This window comes from Eucyclogobius newberryi, unplaced genomic scaffold (assembly GCF_026437365.1).
Source record: "Eucyclogobius newberryi isolate DKJ021-1_F unplaced genomic scaffold, fEucNew1.0.hap1 SCAF_7, whole genome shotgun sequence".
Lineage (NCBI taxonomy): Eukaryota > Metazoa > Chordata > Actinopteri > Gobiiformes > Gobiidae > Eucyclogobius > Eucyclogobius newberryi.
This window is the reverse complement of record NW_027316389.1, coordinates 27,298,803-27,318,444: the sequence shown is the minus strand read 5'-3', so window position 1 is coordinate 27,318,444 and position 19,642 is coordinate 27,298,803. Positions and strand designations below refer to the sequence as shown.

The following is a 19,642-nucleotide window of genomic DNA, read 5'->3' as shown; positions in this document are numbered from 1 at the left end:
TGTCTGTTTTTCTTTAAATCTAGGAATTATAACGTTGGGCTGGTTTGAAGGCATTGAGTAAACTAGGACAATTGTCTGGGGAGGGGGAAGTCATGGCATTGCTGCTTTGGCTAAAGTCCAGAGAAATACCATTACTGGAGACAAAATATGTGAAGCATCTTGTAAACAATGAAATATGACAAGTTCTGGTAGCACGTTTCTGATACCAACGAGCGTGTAAACGGTTAATATTGCTTATTTAACTGCTTGTAACACTGTAGTTTATCAATGACTTAAGAAGGCACAAAAGTTCAGCGTGACCTGAGAGATGAAGAATCAGAAAGTCTCTCATCTGTAGAATGTCACCATCACAGTTGTTATCAATGGACTCGCAATGGCCTCTTCTATCTCTTCCTGGGTTATCATTAGTGCTCTCAGAAAACTCCCCACATTTGAGAGGACGGTTTTGGAAGGGGTGCGCAGCGGGTCAAACTTGATGATCGGCCCGGGACATCATGTAGCCCAGGAGATGGCGGCACTGTGCTCCTTGGCCTTCATTCTCAGTGCGGCTATACTGGATGACTTCCGGTCAGGGTCAACGTTAAGGTCGTAACTGTTGATGCCGCCACTCATGGCGGGCCCACCAAAGAGGCTGCCCATGTGGGTCTGTCCCATGTGACTGCTACTGGGGCTAGGCACGCCCAAGAAGTCAGACACACTGCTGGGTGCATGTGGGTGCGGGGGCATGCAAGACTGAACAGTGTCGCAGGGCACCACACATCCGGGGACAGGAGAGGCGGCGCTGGTGCTGCTGAGCCATGATGGGTTCTGGATCTGAGGGAGAAAAATTATGTTTCATTAAGAGACATTAATCAAATGTTTCCAATATAACCCAATTAAACATACAAATTATGGTGGACAGATATCTTATTCAATTAAACGTTGACAAGAACATACAATACCCAAAGTCTAAGAGAAACTGGTATAAAAATGCAATAGTCAAATTTTGATCTTTCCTGATCAGTGGATAATAGACACTATAAAGAAGTGGATGCTGTGCTGCGGTGGTGGAGTGGTTAAGGCACAGCACACGTATGCCAGGCTGCAAGTGCTGCCAACTGCAGTGTCGAGTCTGAATAGCGACTCTGACAATTTACTTCATGTCCTCCCTTCTCTCTCATCCCCCATTTCACACTTTCCTCTCCTGTCTAATAAAGCCTTTAAAAAATCTAAACCAAACTTTTTTTTTGCTGCCTCGTTCCAAGTAGATCAAAAATAAATCTCCCATTCACTTTATAAACATTGGTGCCCATTTCTTTGTATTTACTGCTGTTTTAAAATGCTCTACATGATCCTGTTTTTTATTTTGAGAGAAGATAAGATGAAGATATGAACTCACGTTAGCAAAAGGTTTGTTTGTTTGTTTGTATTTTTGTTTGTTTAATTGATAGCTAGCATGGCTTTTTGCGTGGGTACCTTCAACAAACTCACTCCTGATTGGCTCTGTGGTTGCCATGAAATGCGCACTCCAAATATGGAACTTGGTTCCCCATTAGCTGCAAAAACTTCTGCATTTTAACTTAATTTGCTGCAGCTGAATAGTATGACATCCCTTCGTCCACCTCTCTATATTGTCTATGGTCTGGATCAGCATCAGTGTAAGACTTTTTATTAAAGAGACAACCATTATTTTTATTTGAAAATGCTCTAATCTTAATGTCTCTTTTCCTTAATTAGAACATTGAGGGTGAAGAAGTCTGATGAGCCTAATTTTCTGCTGCTGTAGCTGAGATCGGATTGAACTTGAGGAATGTTGCAGCATGCAAGGGAGTCAGCATTTTTATGAAAGAATTGAGTGGTGTATGAGAGGGAGAATTGGCAGGCTACAAATGGTTAGTGAGTCAAGAACTTACGGTATAACTATTTGCCGATACCTGTGCATAGTTTTCAGGCCGAGCGAGCAGGGGCAGTTCGTAGGCTGTGGAGAAATGTGTGCGGACCTGCTGCATCTGGCCAAACCTTTCTCTCTTCCTCCATTTGGCTCTGCGATTCTGAAACCACACCTGTAGAAACATGATAGAGCAGCCATCAGCATGGTAGAAAGAGCACTGAAGATGTGTACGCACGTTACATGGCTAAACGTCTGCTCAAGTACACGGATTGTTGCTAAAATGTAATGGAAGTGAAAGTGAAAAGTATGCATGAAAAATACTGAAATGACTAGTTATATTTTAATGAAATTTAAGTAGCATTTTAGATCATGGTTTAACACTGAATTAAAGCAACAATGTGTAACTTTCAAGAGCTGGCTAATCGCAAGCCTGACAGTCAAATCCTTATTTCTGAACATTCCTCTTTCTACTGTTATCAGTGCAACAAAACGTCCAAAATGGGTTTTCGCACTTGGGTTTAAAGTTGTTTAAACAACTTTCAACTTATTCTTATTCTGCTTATAATGCAGTGATGTAGTGCTGTTTCATGGCTAGAATTCAACTCAATTACATGACAAAGTACATATTTAAAACATCTTCTAAAAACACAATTACCCCAATAAGGAATAAAGTAACTTAAGTTTTTCTATTTAGGTAATTTTCCACCCCTGTACATCAGCTAACAAATATCAGTGACATTATTATGGCAGTTGTGTCACGACAGCAGTGTAGTAAAGTGTTGGCTGCCCATTGAGACAGACTGTTCCTCATAAAGTGAAGAGCAGGAGAATAAATAGTGGCGCAGATGAAAGTCCAGTTCCAGGACTTGACGTGCCTTTAAAGTGCAGTCTCCCTGTGCTCCTCCCTTTGATTCTCCGGGTCTGCCTCCCTTCAGGCTGCCAGCGCCGACAGATCCACATCTGGGCCTGTAGCCGCCCATAAATCACTAAAGAGAGGTGCGTTCTCCCCCACACGTACGCTCAGCGGGGTCCAGGGGGGAATCCCTCAAATTATCGATGAAACTAAGGTACTAAAGTTCAAATTTGGAGGGGAAAAAATGCTCTATCGCTCATTCTGTTTGTGTTTGTGTAAATATTGTAGGAGTAATATGAAGTCTGAAGTTGAGGGTAAATTGTATGTCCGCAAATCTAGTTGGACACGGTGCTTCACAGAAAACGGGTGCGCGCCACACCTGCTGACAGACCAAGTGCAGGCTACTGAGCTCACATCTGACACTGGAGCACAAGACAAAAGAGGCTCTGCATGTTTGACAGGAATAATTGTTTCTAGTTTTTCTATTCACATGTTGTACAATAATAGGGATGATACAATATCAAATTTTAGCTGTGCGATTATTGTAAGAAGAAACCATTATTGACACATAATAAAACTAAAGAAAAATCGTGGTTTTCTTTAATTCTTTTACATTACTGTTAAGATACGTAGTATGTAACCAGCTTTATGAAATCAAACTTTTAGAATGCAAAAGACAATGTGTATAAAAAGCTACAAATGAAATATTTTTTTCTTTTAAAATAGTCACAATTATTAGTTTTGAGTTCTTACAATTATATTGCGATCTGAATAATCACAAATATCAATTAACAGAATAATCTTGACAAGCCTATTCACCTTATTTTACCCGGATCCAGGAAATACATTCACTATAATGATGAACAGGGGAAAAGTCTCTCAGCTAAAATATGATAGTAGTAGATAGATTTGTGTAAAATGTTCAATGTTCATGTGCACCAATGTTCATGTGTGTTCATGTCAACACTGTGTAGAATCATTTGCTATGGAGATTGGCAGCTCTATGTTAAACGATACAAGCAGAAGGATGGGCACAATTAATGGCAGGGCCCATGGCAACTTCCGGAATAAGGTGTACACCTTAGGGTTTTTTTCCACTGTTGTTTTGTTTTTGTTGTTTCCATTTTGCAATGGAAGAATTAACATTTCGGAGCAATTCCAGTTAGAATTTCATTGCTCTAATATATGTATATAAATATATAAATATATATATATATATATATATATATATATATATATATATATATATATATATTTATTTTTATTTTTTTTATTTTTTTTTACAGGAGCTTAACGTAATGTTTTTTGTTTTGTTTTCTTTCCTTTACATCAGTGGTCCCCAAAATACGGCCGCGGGCCACATCCGGCCCGTTGGGTCTTTCAATCCGGCCCACCAAGCTTGTCCAAGTTATAAGAAAAAAAAATAGAAAAAATAATGTTTCTTTTTTTTTGCCGTAGGCTTTATTAGACAGTAGATGGAATGAGAAAGAAAGGAAGGGGAATGATGAGAGTGAAAGGAGGACATGCAGCAAATGTCGGAGTCTGGATTTGTTACAAGTTACAGGTCAAATCTTGCGTGTAATTTATTGTAATTCATTAGTTCACACAAACACACCATATTTTCCTGGCCCACCCCTTCGGCCAAATTTTAGAACCCAATGTGGCTCTCGAGTCAAAAGGTTTGGGGACCACTGTTTTACATTGTATCCCAGTCAGGTTAAGGTTAGGTTTTAGTTAATTTGGTTAGATTTAGGGCCATGGGACAGGGGTCAAATGCAGAATATGCAGGGTTATATTGGTCTATTTTTTTAGCTATTGTGTTTTTTTGTTTTTTTTTACAATCACTATTGATATTGTGCATAGTGGCAACAATGAGTCACTTTATGATATTTGTTCCTTGTCTGATTCTCTCCATCCCTTAGAGAGCACGGGAGAGAGATATACAGAGGAGGAAGACAAGAAAGAGACAGAGTCATCTTTAAAGCAGAAAGAGCGGTCCTTCTCCATCGCTAAGTCTGAACTTGGATCCAAAGTTGATTCCCAGCCTCAATCAGCCTGTGGTTTTCTCAATCCCTCACATGCAATTTCCCCTCAGTCAACCTCTTCAAATCCCCTGGAAACTTCAATACAATGAACTTTAATGGCTGTAATTTCAATTGGAAACTTCGTCGTTAGCCAACTCTCATCAAATGGTATGTTGTTGTGCTATTAAAATGTATAAAACAAATGGGGTAGTACAACAGTGACCTATATTTCAAATTGAAACGGACCCAAATAGTTTTTACTGATGATTGCACTTAATTATATTAATCCAATTTTGGATTGACAAATTTTCTTTATTGAATATGATTTCCTTGTTAATACTATTTGAGTCATTTTTGTCCTGACTGGTGGTGCCCTGACCAACATTTGAGCATTTGCTGCAAAACAAATCTACACATGGCAAGTAATGTTGAGTCATAAAGGGGACATATTAAATAGTCAAATTGACTTTGATGAGCTTTTAACCATATTATAACAACGCTTCCTCATCATAAACATAACACGTTTGAGTAATCCTGTATTGTCCTGCATTTGAGGCTTTTGTGCTCAGAAAATTCATGTTTTCACCTATCCCCTATCCGGGCCTACTGCTCTACTTTCTTGCGATTATTTAGAAATTCAAACTCTGGGTCATTTATGTTAAGTTCAAAAGCCGTTTTTAAACAATCAATACAAGTAAATGAACATATGTTGCTTGCTTCGGTGAGCAGCAGTGAATCAGTGCTGAAGTTCTGAACAGGAAGTCAGTATTTCAGTTTCTATTTTAAAGCCATTTTAAATCAATATTACTTTATTTATTTGACAGGGATATTGAGGACAGTAAACAGAGATAGCTACAAGCTAAATTTCATCTGAGGCAAAGTGACATTTAATGTAGAGCTCAAAATAAACACAAGACAAACAGACACCAACACCAATCACTAGGGAACACCTCATCAGCAATTCCAGAAGTCGTAATTAGGATTTACAATGAACAAAATATAAACTCAAGATCTAATTATGTTAATGCTAAATATCAGGGAGAAAACGCACAATAAGTCTTCTTTTGATGATGTCCAATAAGTTTTGCACTAAAAAACCCAGTGGATTTGACAGAAGACACGGATAAATGTGTATTGTTTTGTGTGATTGTAGACTCTTATCAAGCAGAAAAGTCCCCTCAAAAATGCTTCAGCCTCAAACTCAAGCCCATATATGGCTTTTCTGGCATCATGTTTTTGGAAAAGCTGACGTAAAGAGATGTCGTCTGTCTCCAAATTCCTCTTTCGGTGGCGACAGGAGGACAGCCTCACAGAGCGTAAACTGATACCCAAGTTTGTGACTCAACCTCAATGTCAAGGTGAGGGGTCGCTGGCCTTTGAATTATATCATATGTTTTAAAGTCCCAGCGTAGCTGGCCCCACAGGATTAGAGTCTATTATTGTTTAAGGTTCAGCGTGTCTCCTCTCTGGTCCTTCTTTGGTCAACACAACGTCATAAGTTTTTATTTAAAATCTCAAGAGACAAAGCATAGGAAAAAGGAGACTTCTCTGGTTTTAATACAATAGCTTCAATCACTTTTTAGAATTACGTCAAATAACTTGTCTCTTCATTTTGATGTGACTTTCCCCCTTCTTCTCTTTCTCTCTCTCTGTCTCTCTCTGACCCCAGCGCCATGTCTCCTGCCGCCTCCTCCTTTTAAGTCACTCAGGGGAAGTGGGGATATTGGAAAGTGAGATGGGAGAATGTTCAAACTGGAGCTTGTTTTCATTTCATGTTTAATTTCCTGACGCCTAAGCCCTTAGCTTTCCGCGGCTAACCCTCCTGACCTCTCAAAGGCGTGCAGACCAGAGCGACCGAACCAGCTTCAACACACACACACACCCCCACACACACATTACGCACTCAAAACACTGTCAGGTACAACGTTATGGGTATAATATGAAAGTTAGTCCATGCTAAATGCCTTGCTTGCTCTCAAACGCTCACTGGAGGCGCTGAGTCAATATACAAACAATTAAAAAATCAACACAGCATGAACAAAACATGCACTGCTGCTATTTGATCATTGCAGTGTGTCATGTTTCACTTGTAACACCAGTGCGGCTGGGACCAAGCTGAATACTTTGGCATGAAGATCATTCGGGAACATTGTCAGTCAGACGTGTCCTTTGTTGCTCCATGTCTCCAGTTCCCCACTCTATAAACTTCTCTGCTTTTTAACGGGAAGCTTTGGCCTTGCACATTTTCCAATTAAAGGTGCACTATGTCATTTTCAAGAAGAGGATGTTATTGTTTTGGCTGTAATGTGACAGCATGATATTAAACTTTACAATTTTGTTTTTATTTAGTTGTTTCTATTTCTTTCTTTCATTACAGGGCATGTTCCAAAGTGTTGACCTGCACCAAATGAACCTAATCCTATCCCTGACCTTACCTTAATTGTCAAATAATATATAGTAGAAAAGAAACATTTGCTAAGAAGATGCGAAAACTTTTGAACACTACGCTCTGCCCCCGGAACGAAAGGCAATTTTTTGTTTGTGCTACTGCTGGAGTCGTCACCTGCTTGAGTTTAAAGAGGCTGTACCTGATTTTTATTTTATTTTTTCCCCTTGTAGAGATAGATTGTAAAAACAGCTATTTGTGTGAAAATTAGTCCATTGTGCGCTCTTTGCATCTAATTATAGAGCGATTTAGTGCGCTGTTAGCATGCTTGTTGTTGTTAGCATTACCATGATAGCAAAATTCCCTCTGTTCACAGACAGTTGTGAAAAGCACTTATAAACTCATTGTGGTAAATATTTTAAGATTCCCAAAACAAACAGCAGTCGTTCCAAATGAAAAAAGCTCAATCCCAAATTAGTGTTCGTGTTATTTGGAGTCATCTGAGAGTTAGGTGAATTTGGAGTTTGGGGCGTCCACACAGTAATTGCTAAAGACGTTGACAGCAGAAGGCAGCTTACAGACCATTAAAGCGCTGAATTTATGCTCCAGAGCTGGTCGGCCCGGAGACGAGAAGGGAGCGAGGGAGTTCAGAGTGCAACCGCTCCAAAAGCAGCTTTGAAGTCCAACCATCTCACCTCATCGCTGTCATCCAGGACCGGCCCGATTGATAGACTGGCTCATGAGTCACTCACACACCACGCGGCCCTCCATAATAACTCAAGGTTCCAGTCTGAGGCCTAATAGAACTTAATAAACCAGTCACAGCAGAAGTGATTACGCCAAACTGTAGCAACTTTATGAAGACATTTATCATCAAACTCAGACGGAAACTACAGGGCCTTGACACTGGCATTGGCTGAGAACACATCTGTACCACAGGATCCAGTTGTTTGTGAGTTCAAAAGATTTTTAAGATCTCTTGCCAAGCTCGGAGTGCCCCATCTACAATTGCATATCCCTGGACTTTGTCGTGATGGACCTTCAGATGAAATTGGGGGCTTTAGTCTTGATTGCGTGCATATTTTTGGGGTATGATTTTGAAACGACGGGTCAAACCACACAGTGACTCAACATAGTGGGCTGCAGTGTGGCTGTCACATGAAGAACGTAATTATACTCATCTGGGAAAAGGGCTGTGTAAACGCAAACGCACTTATTTCACTGTACCACCACAAAGCACAGACCTGGTTCGCTGTCCCTGACTATGTCTCCAACTCGCCCTGGAAATTGGAGCTGGCATCTCAAAGTGTTTTTTTTACATATCCTCGCAAATAGCCCCGATGGCTTGTCTTTTTTCCATGTGTTTTTCCCCACAGAGCGGCGTGCATGCTGCGGTGTAGTTTCAACATGGTGGCGCTGGAGAGAAACAATTGAACTTTGACTTTTGTACAGAGCCTGCAGCATGTACAAGCCAAGAGTAGTAGTATTCCCAACATTCCCACTCCCATCCACAACTGGTGAGCAGAGGAGATGCAGAACAATGGGATCTGTTATGTGCTGTTCCCAGAGTTTACTGACAGTGTGCCAGACCAGCTCTCCCTCTGCGTCAGGACCCCAAGAGCCTGTACACATGCAAACAGGCTGGGTTCACACTGCACAAAAGGCTTTCAAATCTGATTTCGTCAAGTTTAATATGAGTTTGAGTTGGTCCAAGGTCTGGAGTTGCTGTAAATTGGAAGAAAGCATGACATACGTGTATCTAAAAGTCCGCAACTAAATATTTTGATGTTTTGGTAAGTTACGTAACTTTCCAAAACAAGCTGACTGTATATATTTCATGTGAGATGTCTAAATAAAACATGCAGGTTTATCCTCCAGCTAAAGGTGCTCCTCCTGACCATTTTCCAGGATCGAAATCTAAACGGTGCATTGCAACCTCATAAAGAGTAAAACACATTTTTGTATCCTAATTTCAGATGTATAAAATAATGACACCAAAAGGAACAGTATTGTCTTCTTTGCACCCCTTTGAAACTGCACTGTGATTCCCCATTTTGAGTCATTTGCCAAATTTGATCATGCAAGTGATTATTTAAGTTATAAGAAACTGTTAAAATGTTATCTGTCAGTTGTAGTTGGTCAGTCATTTAAGTCACCGTAAACGGACTTAGTTAAGAATCATAATGTTTATTTTTAATGAAGACACTTGCACTAGCCGTAGTCACCACACATTAAATATGACACTAAAGTCAGTTGGCCTTGATGTTTCTCAGCACTGATTTGTTTGCTTTAGTTTATTAGCAATAAATGTTGTGTCATATTTAAAATAAACATGTTAAAGACAAATAATATGCATAGTATATTAAATATAGTTTGTCCACCTACCGTACATGTTGCCGTATTAAGAGACCAACGTTGATAAATTGAATTCCTGTACAAATTCCTGTTTTATTTCACAACATGAAGTGAATCTAAATCTTCCATTCCACCCATGTGATTCATCAAAAAACAATGCTTGCCCTGCTAAAACCGACCATTTTGTTTTCAACACCCACATCCCAAAACAGAACGAACGGTACGAGTCTGAGCTCTCATACCTGCACACGGGCTTCAGTCAGGTCCGTCCTCAGAGCCAGCTGCTCTCGTGCGTACACATCTGGATAGTGTGTCTTCTGGAACACCTTCTCCAGTTCCTCCAGCTGATAGCTTGTGAAGGTAGTGCGGTTGCGTCGTTTCTTGCCCTTGTTGCTCTCGGCTTCGCTCTTGTCCAAAGGGCTGGACAGATCTGAGCTGGGCCTCTCGTTGGGGCCCTTCACAGAGTCCTTCAGGGTCAAGTAGCTGCTCTCCATCCCAGACGACTCCACGCTGGGGGGCAGGTCGGACTCATTCAGGCCACTGCTGTCTTTGCCTGGAGGTCAGAGACACATGGGGAGTTATACAGGTCATAACTGGAAGCATTTTAAAGGTCCTATACATTATTCAGACATTCAAATCAACCTTAAAGCCAAAGTTGACATGACATTTGTCCATGTATAAGCTAACTGAGGGCACAGAGGTGGTCATTACCAGGAGCATTCATTTATATTAATTTAAGCTACTGTCAAAATGCCTGAATGCATTGGGGACAATTTAGCAATTATGTCTGGCAAAGGATTATGGACAAAATCTATACAAAGAACTTTTAACCATTTTTCGTCATCAATAGTTTACTCAAAGCAGATTGAGATTGAGTAAACTTGGGTGCTCAGAATATTCCTGTTTTCTCCTCCCCCTATTCCCATCCTTCAGGTTCTAAAATTTCATGTAGCCATTTTTCAGATATAAAACCAGCAAATGTCACTATGAAGAGGCGGAGCTTATCAGCAGTTTTGAACAAGAAGTCAATGAACCTATTTCTACTAATAAGTTGATATTTTGATTAATTTTTGCAGTTTAGAATAAACAAAATGTAAATTTATGATTGACTTAAGTTTTAGTTAATTAGTGAAAGTACCTGAAAAATGCACTAAATATTCAGAAATAATAATATTATAATAACCCTGAAGCAAAATCATATTTCCTTCCTCTTACTTACTGCCACCAATGCTTTACAGAAAAATGCACTCTTTCATCAGTATTGTGCTTCAACACTCCTCCTCTCCCTCCCCATCGTAAGAGCGATCATTTATCTAATCATGTTTTGAGTTTTAAGGGTGATTCATTTTTTCAAATCACAATCAAAATCATTCATACAAAAACCCCTCAGCACCAGCACTGTCTGAGCCACAGAAAGAAGCTAGTTAATCTAACAATATTTCTTCATCAAATTTCTGATCTCCTTGGGGCCTGTGTAAGTCTGTACTGCAAATGTGGAAATACTTATTTACTATTCATCTCTCTAGCTTTTATGAAACTTCAGATGACATACATTCACATAAATCACTCATGTGGGTGCACAAAATTGTATTGATAACCTCAAGTCCCTGCTCCCCATCAGCATCCACTCAACATGACAGTCCCTAGAAACCCACAGCACCTTAATGTTTTCCTGAACGTTCAAAGCCCTCGTCTCGAACGCTCAGCTCGTTCTGTTTGAAAGACCTGTCACTCCACATCGGCCTGAACTGTGCCACAACCCTCTCTGCCGTCTGCCCCGCCTCCGCCCCGCTCTCAATCACTCCACCTGTAACCTTATCCCTCAGGCCTGTGTATGGGGCTGTGTATGTCTCTGCCCTCTCGTGTAAACAACATTGCGATTGTCACCTTCAATTTACGGGCGTCCATTCTGTGACAAACCTCACTCTGTTGCTGTCAGCGCACGCAGGCTGTGAGCTTTGTGTGAGACGTGGAGAGCTGTCCCTTTTTACTTTGATAAACAAACCGTGGAGTGGATAAATAAGCTGCCGAGCCCTGGCTGCTACCCACAGAACAGAGCAGAGCAGGCACTGGGCAAAAGAAGAGCCCTTTACTGCAAAACACATTGGACACAATAAATGTTGAATGTATTTGGGCAAAGCATTCAGGGATGGGTGTTAATATATAACAAATAATAAAACAGACTTCTTACAAAACAATTCTTAAAAGACTTTCTTTCTAGGTATTTTGAATTACTGGCCGACAATATACATGCACACAATAACTACACCTTAATTAGCTTTATTAAAACATAATTAAAGACTTAATTCATAATGATCAAATAGTTTATTTAGAATGACTCTGGCTTAATACTTAACTACTGAATTAAGGGGTTAGGCATTAGGGTGTTAATTAAATAGTTTTAAGCCTGAATCATTCTTAAATAACAATTTGTTCATTATGAATTAAGATGTTGTTGATGGTTTAAAAGTGTAGTTATTATGAGGTGTTACCGAACAGATTCATATACCAGTTGCTTTATGATGACAGATATAGTTGATAGTGATATTTCAAATAAGACTCCTCACTGTTTTTACAAAAGATAGCATTTCGGGACCTTACAGAAATCAAGAATAATGTGAATGCCATAGGATTTTTATTTTATTTTAGTTTTGACAGAACTTACAGAAATCACCCTGCATAAAATGTTAGCAAATTAAAAATGTAATTTGAACAAAAGCAGATCCATGCAGATTTTAGCATTGTGTTTTGCCCTGGCGCCTGTCCCAAACCAAGACACTAATGCACCCACACAGATCAGCAGCTAGAGGTCGTGACCCTGTGCCGCTGAGGCCCACCTGTCAGAGCCTCTTATAGTCTGTACTGGGGCAGATGTTCTGACATCAGCATCCCCCTCCTCTACCCTCTATCCATCCATCCTCCTCCTCTGCGCAATATGTTTGGCCCTGGGCACGAGCACCGCTGCAATGGAAAGCAGCGAGATGGGTCACGGTTTGGTTCCTGCTTGCATTTACATCGGTATAAGAGAAAATTTGAACATGCCCTTGAGCAAAGCACATTTCCTGTTAGGCAAAGGCTACAGCTGGGGCCAGACAAAAGAAGGGAATGCTGTATTTTCCTGCTATAAGACTATATCAAGAATATTTAAACTATAGTTGACACTGATTATAGCTGTTTAACCTTGATTCCCTTCTCCTTGTCACGCAAACCGCTCGCCCCTACACCACAAATATCTGCTCTCATTGCCGCATGCTGAGCTGTCTTTTCTGCAGTTTTCAACACACTGTTTTTTTATGGCAGCCAAGATTCCACTACACCAGCTCCAGCTCTAGCTTTTTGGCACTTGAAGGAATGTGTTTTTGCAATTGCCATTCCCAAGCAGCCCCGTTCCTTAGAGATGTAAATGTACAGAAACATCACAGGCTGATCCAGCAATTTGCCAGAGTTACTTTTTGACAAGATGCAGACCTCTTCAGTTAGCCCAGGTCAGATGTTTACTAGGGTCAGCAATTTAATCACTGCTGAAAACAGAGAGAAAACATCAAAGTGTAATTTAACTGGTTGTAAAGCAACAGGGCACCCTCTCGTTTTTTATGGAAAAGGACGGGGAGGGTCAAGTGAAGCCAAATAAAAGACTATAAATTAGTAACCTGGGGAAGGGTTAATGACCAAATAGTAAATAGGGAATGGGAATGCTTTTAAATAGAGTGCATAAGAATGTGAATCTTAAAACTGTACACTCACAATGTCGTACAATCAAACTAAACCAAACAAAATACAAAAAACAAAGTTGATCAAATGTATTTATCATAATATGCCTCTGTTTTTATATCTGTTTTTGTGCATTTTGCACATAAATATATATATGATAAATCAGTTTTTATGAGCTTTTGATCTTGTTACAGATGTGTTTCCTCATCATTAATTTACTCAAAGTAGTATTGTGATTGATTCCTGCATGTTTGAGTAATCCTGTATTGTCTGGCAACTGCACCTCAAGTGGAGGACATTGCTGTTTTCACATACTCCCTGTCTCCGCCCACATCCCTTTAGTGAGTTGTGATTATCTGAAAAAAAATCTGATTGGAGTGATATATATGGGTTCTAAAATGTCTTTTAGCCTCCTTTCAAAAATGAAACATGAAAATATTTTTTTTCTGCTTGCTACGATGAAATCTCTCAATAAAGAGGTGGGTTTATCAGTTCTGCAGATTTGAACAGGAAGTCAATGGACCTGTTTCTATTATTAAGCCGTTTTAGATCAATTTGGCAGTTTACAATGAATACAATGATCTACTTATGTTATTGTTCAATTCTGGAAAAAAGAAGGGAAAAAAAAAGATGTCGCCATTAAGCAACATGATTTAGACTTGACAGTTTCTTCTTGTTTCTCCATTACTTTAGCAACATTACTTATTGCACAAATGTAAATAATCAGCTATGGCATGTAAAATAGAAATGTTAAATGCTAACACCTCCAGAGCAAAAGTCACAGTGTTGCTTTGACCTCACAGTTCATCCTCTACGTTGACTCCTGATTGGGACAGATGTTTTGGTCTTGGCCTACTCTTCCTCTGCTCTTAGCCTTCCACTTGGTCTTGTCTGTTGTTTCCTCGTAGAATAGAATGGACGGGAGGATCCCAGATGTTTTGGAGGAGAGATCTATGCCAGCGGCTCACACAGGAATGCACATTCTCTGGGAAAGCACAAATCTGTCTCAGCTCCTCCTGATGCATGACCTCACTGCTGTCAGATACCTGTCTCCTGTCAACATGAACTCAAATAGAACATACAACTTCAATAAAATACTGTTTTTGAATACATAACACATCTTTATGGTGATCTCTACCTTTTTTCACAGGGTTGTGATCTTACATCATCAATGTCAAATGTTATTTCTAAAGGGCGGATATTGTCTGAAACATTTGAGTAATCCTGTATTGTCCTGCAACTGAGGCTGGAGAGCTCAGAACATTTTTGTTTTCACCTACCGTCTATTCCTGCTTATGCTCTATGCTTCTCTGCAATAATTCACAAAATGTATAGTTCAACAAAAAAACACATTAAAAACATGTTAATTCTGCGTGGGGCTTATCAGTTCTGCAGTTTTGAACAGGAGGTCAATGGACCGTTCTATTAATAATGCACTTTAGAATTAACAAAATGTAAATTCAGCATGATAGAGGAGGAACCCTCAGTAGAGTTTTATCCAATCACAGCAGCCATCGTAGCAACCGATTCTTATGCGTGTAAGTTAGTGTTAGCAAGTTGATAAAAGGTTGTTGTCAAATATAAACTTCCTGATCCTCACCAGAAGTTGAAAGATCAGCAGGACATGGATTCTCATAAGTTGAAACTCATGAGTTTGAAGACTTAAACCTCTTGACAATCCAATTTGCAGCGTAAGGTTAGAAAGAAATAGTTTCTCACAAAAAGTACAATATGGTTATTCAAAGTGTACAAACTGTGAGACTTCACCTGTATCCTTCAATATCCCTCGTTATTCACACTATCCAAGCCCTGTTATTGATCATTGATGACTTCACATTTAATATGTACTTAGAGTCTTTTATTTTGACAGGAATCTTTTAAAGTCCTGCCAGAGCACTCAGAGGTCATGTTTCGGTTTTCATGCCCTGAGAAAAATGTTTTACATATCATAGGATGCTTGACGTGCCTGTCGCGGGAGGAGTGTCTCTTTGAGTTTGGATTTATGACAACCACTCGGCTGTTTTTCATAAATGTGCTGAAGCCTACAGCAATATTGAGATCAGTAGATGACTGTATTGTGGGCCAAATCAGAAAGCTTTGTTCAAACTCCAAAACTGAGTGTAATGATGGAACTAACTTACATATGATAATAAAGCATTACAATCATGCAGGGACATTGTATGTCCAAGTCATCATTATCATTCATAATTACTTGTAAAAACTTCGTAGGTCAGAATGCAGCCATGTGCCTCTGCTTGAATTCACAAAAATATAAAAAGCATTAGTACTTTCAAAGTTGGAATAAAATTGACAGAGGTTTTTACGCATCAGAGCAGGCTCTCAAATTTGCCTTTTTTACATTTTGGGTAATATTTTGTCCTTTCTAGATTCCATAAAGACATGCCTGTGATTCACATTTTGAGGTGCAGATTGTACCAATCACTGTTGTTTTTTACTTCAAATAAAGAGTAAAAAAATTCTCGACTTTTAAGTTTTAGATAACATTAACCTGTAGCTCTTGTTTATTTATTTCTTCTTCTTTAATATGTTGGTCCCATTCGACAAGTGCACATTCTTATGGGATACCATAAGTATAGTTGTCATTTCCAATACCAAAATTCATCATGAGAATATAAATGCAAATACACTGGCATCTGTGTGGTTTGGAGAAAGCTTTCATTCTCCAGAGCCTCTCAAATCATTACCCAATCCATGTGATTTGCTGCTTATTTGTTCAGAATGTTGTAAAGTCGGGGTTAAGTAATCAGCGCGCACAGTGGACATGAGGCGTCTGTATGAAAAATACAATAGGAGTAAAATGCACATCTGTGTTAACTTAATGTCTGCTCTCTTGTGGCGCTGACCTGCATTCCTCTGCTCTCCATCAGACTAAGGCTTTTATTTGAGTGAATGTGTGTGCTCAGGTAGATGGCCCCGTCTTGCTCCTCTCAATGGGAATATGGTAAATATCTAAACATATAATGTGTGAACAGGAACTCATTTAAATCCCCCAAAAATCTGGTGTTAATGTACTTTCCAATTATTTTAAAATGTCTTTTGTGTTTTTAAATACTTATCATTATAACAAACAGTAAGAATAATTACACATAGGCCTCACTGAAACCCATGCTCTAGTTCTGTAGTATATTGGACCTGCATTTTAGTTCATGAATATAAATAATCACTTTGCTCTACGTGAATTGTATTTGATAAATATTATAAAACAATTTGGCTACGGCCATACTGGTAGTAAATTCGTCTGTAACGTTCATGAGGGTCTTTCTTCTTAAAGAGAAACACAAGCTATAGTTGCCATGTAAACAGTTGAGATGAAGTTGCCATAGCGCATACTTCCATTGACTTTTGTCATCATTAGTGAGTCGTATATCTGCCACAGCGGACCACACATAACAACACAAGTCTGTTGACGCCTGAGGCGTTGGCTCTGGCCCATAAGATCCTCCTCGGAGCCACGGTGCATTCATCTGGCTGCAACATTTTCAATTAAAAGCACAGCGCGCGGCGCGGCGCGGGGACGCGACGTTTAAACGCGCCTGTCAGCGCACTTCAGTCCGCCAAACAAACCAACTTATTTACAATAGTGCACTTAGCTTATATTGCCATTGGGCTGTAATTATATAATAGGCTCCTTATTTATGTATCTATCCAGGCCCATTTTACCCATAAGCTTTCACTCTCAAAAACTTTAGAAAATAGGCATTTGCAAACACCTATAACGTGTTGGGAGAGAGGTGAGTCTAAAATGTAGTCGGCCCTAAACACATCTTTCTTACTCTGCCTCTGTCAAGTTCATTCCACAGGAGGTTCTGCTTGCATCATTTTCTCATCGCTTTGCGTGAAAGTAAAATGAATGATATGGATGTCTGCACGCATGTCCAGCACCTATTCAACATTATAGGTTGTGGTCAGTGATATTATTATGCGTGCAAATTCAATAGGTGATTATTTTATTTCAGGTCACTGAAATACGATATTTAATTTGAATAATTTCTGTAACTGGCCTAAAATAAATAATATAATAATAATAAATGAGCACATGCTACAGCATGGTCCGTGGACCACATCAAGTGGTGTCTGCTATGCTATAGTGGGGGAAATATTCAAAACCGTTTTTCCTGTCGGAATATTGCTTTTGAAACAAAAACGAATAATTACTTTTATCATTATCTTTGTGCCTAAAACGCGCACCCATTGAAACTCATTGGTCGTTACAACAAATTGCTGTGGCTCGTATTTAATATTAGTCTATACTTTATGTTTAAATTGGCCCATACTTCTTTCCCTGCCCACATTCCGAACATAGAAATGAGACTCAGGCACATGTAGGACACATGATTGACTTTCCCGGGCAGAGACTCACCGTAGCAGGTCAGGAGCGTGCCGTTGTGCGCATTCTCCGCGTGCATCTTGCCTTCTTCTGGCGGAGTCTTGCAGCCGGGTCTCTGCATGAAGAGATGGTACTTGAACGTGCCGTCCTCCGCGCCGGCGCCATCCAGCGCCCCGCACTCTGGCTGGAACGGGCTGCGGGACTTCTCTCCGTACGCCGGGCCCTTGGCGCCGGAGAGGTACGTGGGGCTGTACTTCGTCTCGGTGCTGGGAAAAGTCCTGAATGGGTTGCTTTGATGGTCCCTCGCTGGCGCAGTAGACGGACTATAATATGAATCCATCGATGTCATATCGCAGTATGAGACGCACGTATCTGCGTTCATACCTAAAGTGATTTTAGGCTGAAAAAACTCCACTGGGCTTGCTTCCCTCCCCTCAGAGAGCAGACTTCAGATCCCCAAACCCTGCCGCTTTGACAGGCGCTCACTGACGCACCCCTAACGCACGCACGCTCTCACGGCTCAGCATCTGGATCTGCTTAACAATGAATCAGATGTTTTCCAGAGACTGAACAAATGCTAAAAGCCCCCTGAAGGTTTAGCGGGGTAAAGAGAGTCTCGGAGCGGTGCCCTGCTCAACAATGAGGTGCGCTTTGGAGACACTGTGACATAGGCTTAGAGTGCGCGCTCTGATGTAGGCCCACTCTGCTCCACTCACGCTATTATGCAGTCAGTAGGACTGGGAGGACGAGCTCACAAGGAGGACACAACACATGACAGTAATGTAATTAGATCTGAATACAGCGCCTTTGATTCTAGTTCCTTTTTTTCTTCCCCTACCGTCTTGTTTTTCTTTTCCCAAAGACCAGCTCGGCTTCAACTTTTAGAGAGTATTTTGCGTTTGGAAGAAGAATGCATTACACACAAACACAGAGATGATTCAAAAAGGTGAGATGTCCGTGAGATTAAATGCAATTTAATAAAATAAACATTAGGTTTAGTTATTTTTATTTCCAGATCAGGCTATTCTTTGGCTGAAGAGAGCCATCATACGCACGGACACCTCGAACGTATTTCTCTAAATTAGGATATTAATAAGAAATGATAAATAACGCTTTGATATTAAATGAGCAACTAACACTTGCATCGACTCTCTCATGAGAACACACCACGTCCAGGTTGAACTGAAAAAGAAGGCCGTTTCAAAGTCGTTGCGCCCTGAATGAGACAAGTTGTGCATTATGCAGCCTCACTCAACCTAAATTGCTCCTATTAACTTATGCTCTGCTGCATCATAATGACATTTGGGAGTAATGAATCCGTCAACAAACAATAACAATTACATCCGTATACTACCTTGCTTGTCAAATCCAAAATAAACTGTGTTCATAGAATTCAACATTTATTTCGGTTTATTTAATTAAAATAACAAAGAACTGCTACACTTAATAATAAATCATTGGCCTATTATTCATCTATTTTGACAACGATTCTATTGTAGAAACAAATGCTTTTATTAAAAGTTAAATAATGTGGAGTGTGAGGTTCCAAAAGCCAATTCTGCTGGTTTAGATTTTATTATTAAAGTTTGGTTAGCTATATATATAAAAAAGAGGCCTATATAACTCAAACTTTCCCGAATCCTAAGGCCCGGGCCGATCATTAGAGCGCACTAAACTCATGTGAATCCCACGCTGTGCCTTTAACCTGCTGCTGTAAACGCCTCTCCTGAAGCAACAGCTTTTGTTCGGAAAGGATTATTATAAACAGGTCACGTGTAACATTGGACAGGTTACGAGTGCGTGCGCACAGGTACGAGACTGTTATTAAAGGGCCGGGACTACGGCATCAACCTGATGACAAAACAGCTCAGTCCCGTTACAGTTCCACATTTCAAATTAAAACGATTGGTTATAATAAAACTGAAATTATTTACAGCACTATAACGTTTTGCATAAATTGAACCCATTCATAAAAAATGTCTCGTGAGTTTAATAGTAGAACTGAAATAGGCTTATGTTTTAAAAAGTTAAAATAATTCTAACATTTTAAGATATATTGAATCAGAGCAAAGACGTGCCACATACCAGAGTCTCA

The 19,642-nt window shown here is 39.9% G+C and overlaps 1 protein-coding gene across 2 annotated transcripts; it reads right to left on the bottom strand.

Moving 5' to 3' along the window:
• Window positions 1–202: 202 nt before the first annotated feature.
• LOC140349448 (homeobox protein aristaless-like 4) lies at window positions 203–18,263 on the bottom strand. Of its 2 annotated transcripts, none has more exons than XM_072435772.1 (4): window positions 17,581–18,263; window positions 9,731–10,041; window positions 1,893–2,042; window positions 203–813 (listed from the first exon to the last, which is right to left on the bottom strand). In XM_072435772.1, exons 1-4 carry the CDS (start codon window positions 17,927–17,929, stop codon window positions 493–495), a joined length of 1,131 nt encoding a protein of 376 aa, XP_072291873.1. In that variant the 5' UTR covers window positions 17,930–18,263; the 3' UTR covers window positions 203–492. The 2 variants fall into 2 exon arrangements, with proteins under 2 accessions (XP_072291873.1, XP_072291876.1); XM_072435775.1 differs by having other exon boundaries at window positions 1,914–2,042.
• Between the last annotated feature and the right edge of the window lie 1,379 nt (window positions 18,264–19,642).

Coding starts and splice junctions, on each gene's coding strand:
- LOC140349448 (XM_072435772.1), bottom strand. CDS start 17,929: ATGAACGCAGATACGTGCGTCTCATACTGCGATATGACATCGATGGAT. Junction 10,042..17,580: donor CACGCTCCTGACCTGCTACG/GTGAGTCTCTGC, acceptor TCTGACCTCCAG/GCAAAGACAGCAGTGGCCTG. Junction 2,043..9,730: donor TGACTGAAGCCCGTGTGCAG/GTATGAGAGCTC, acceptor ATGTTTCTACAG/GTGTGGTTTCAGAATCGCAG.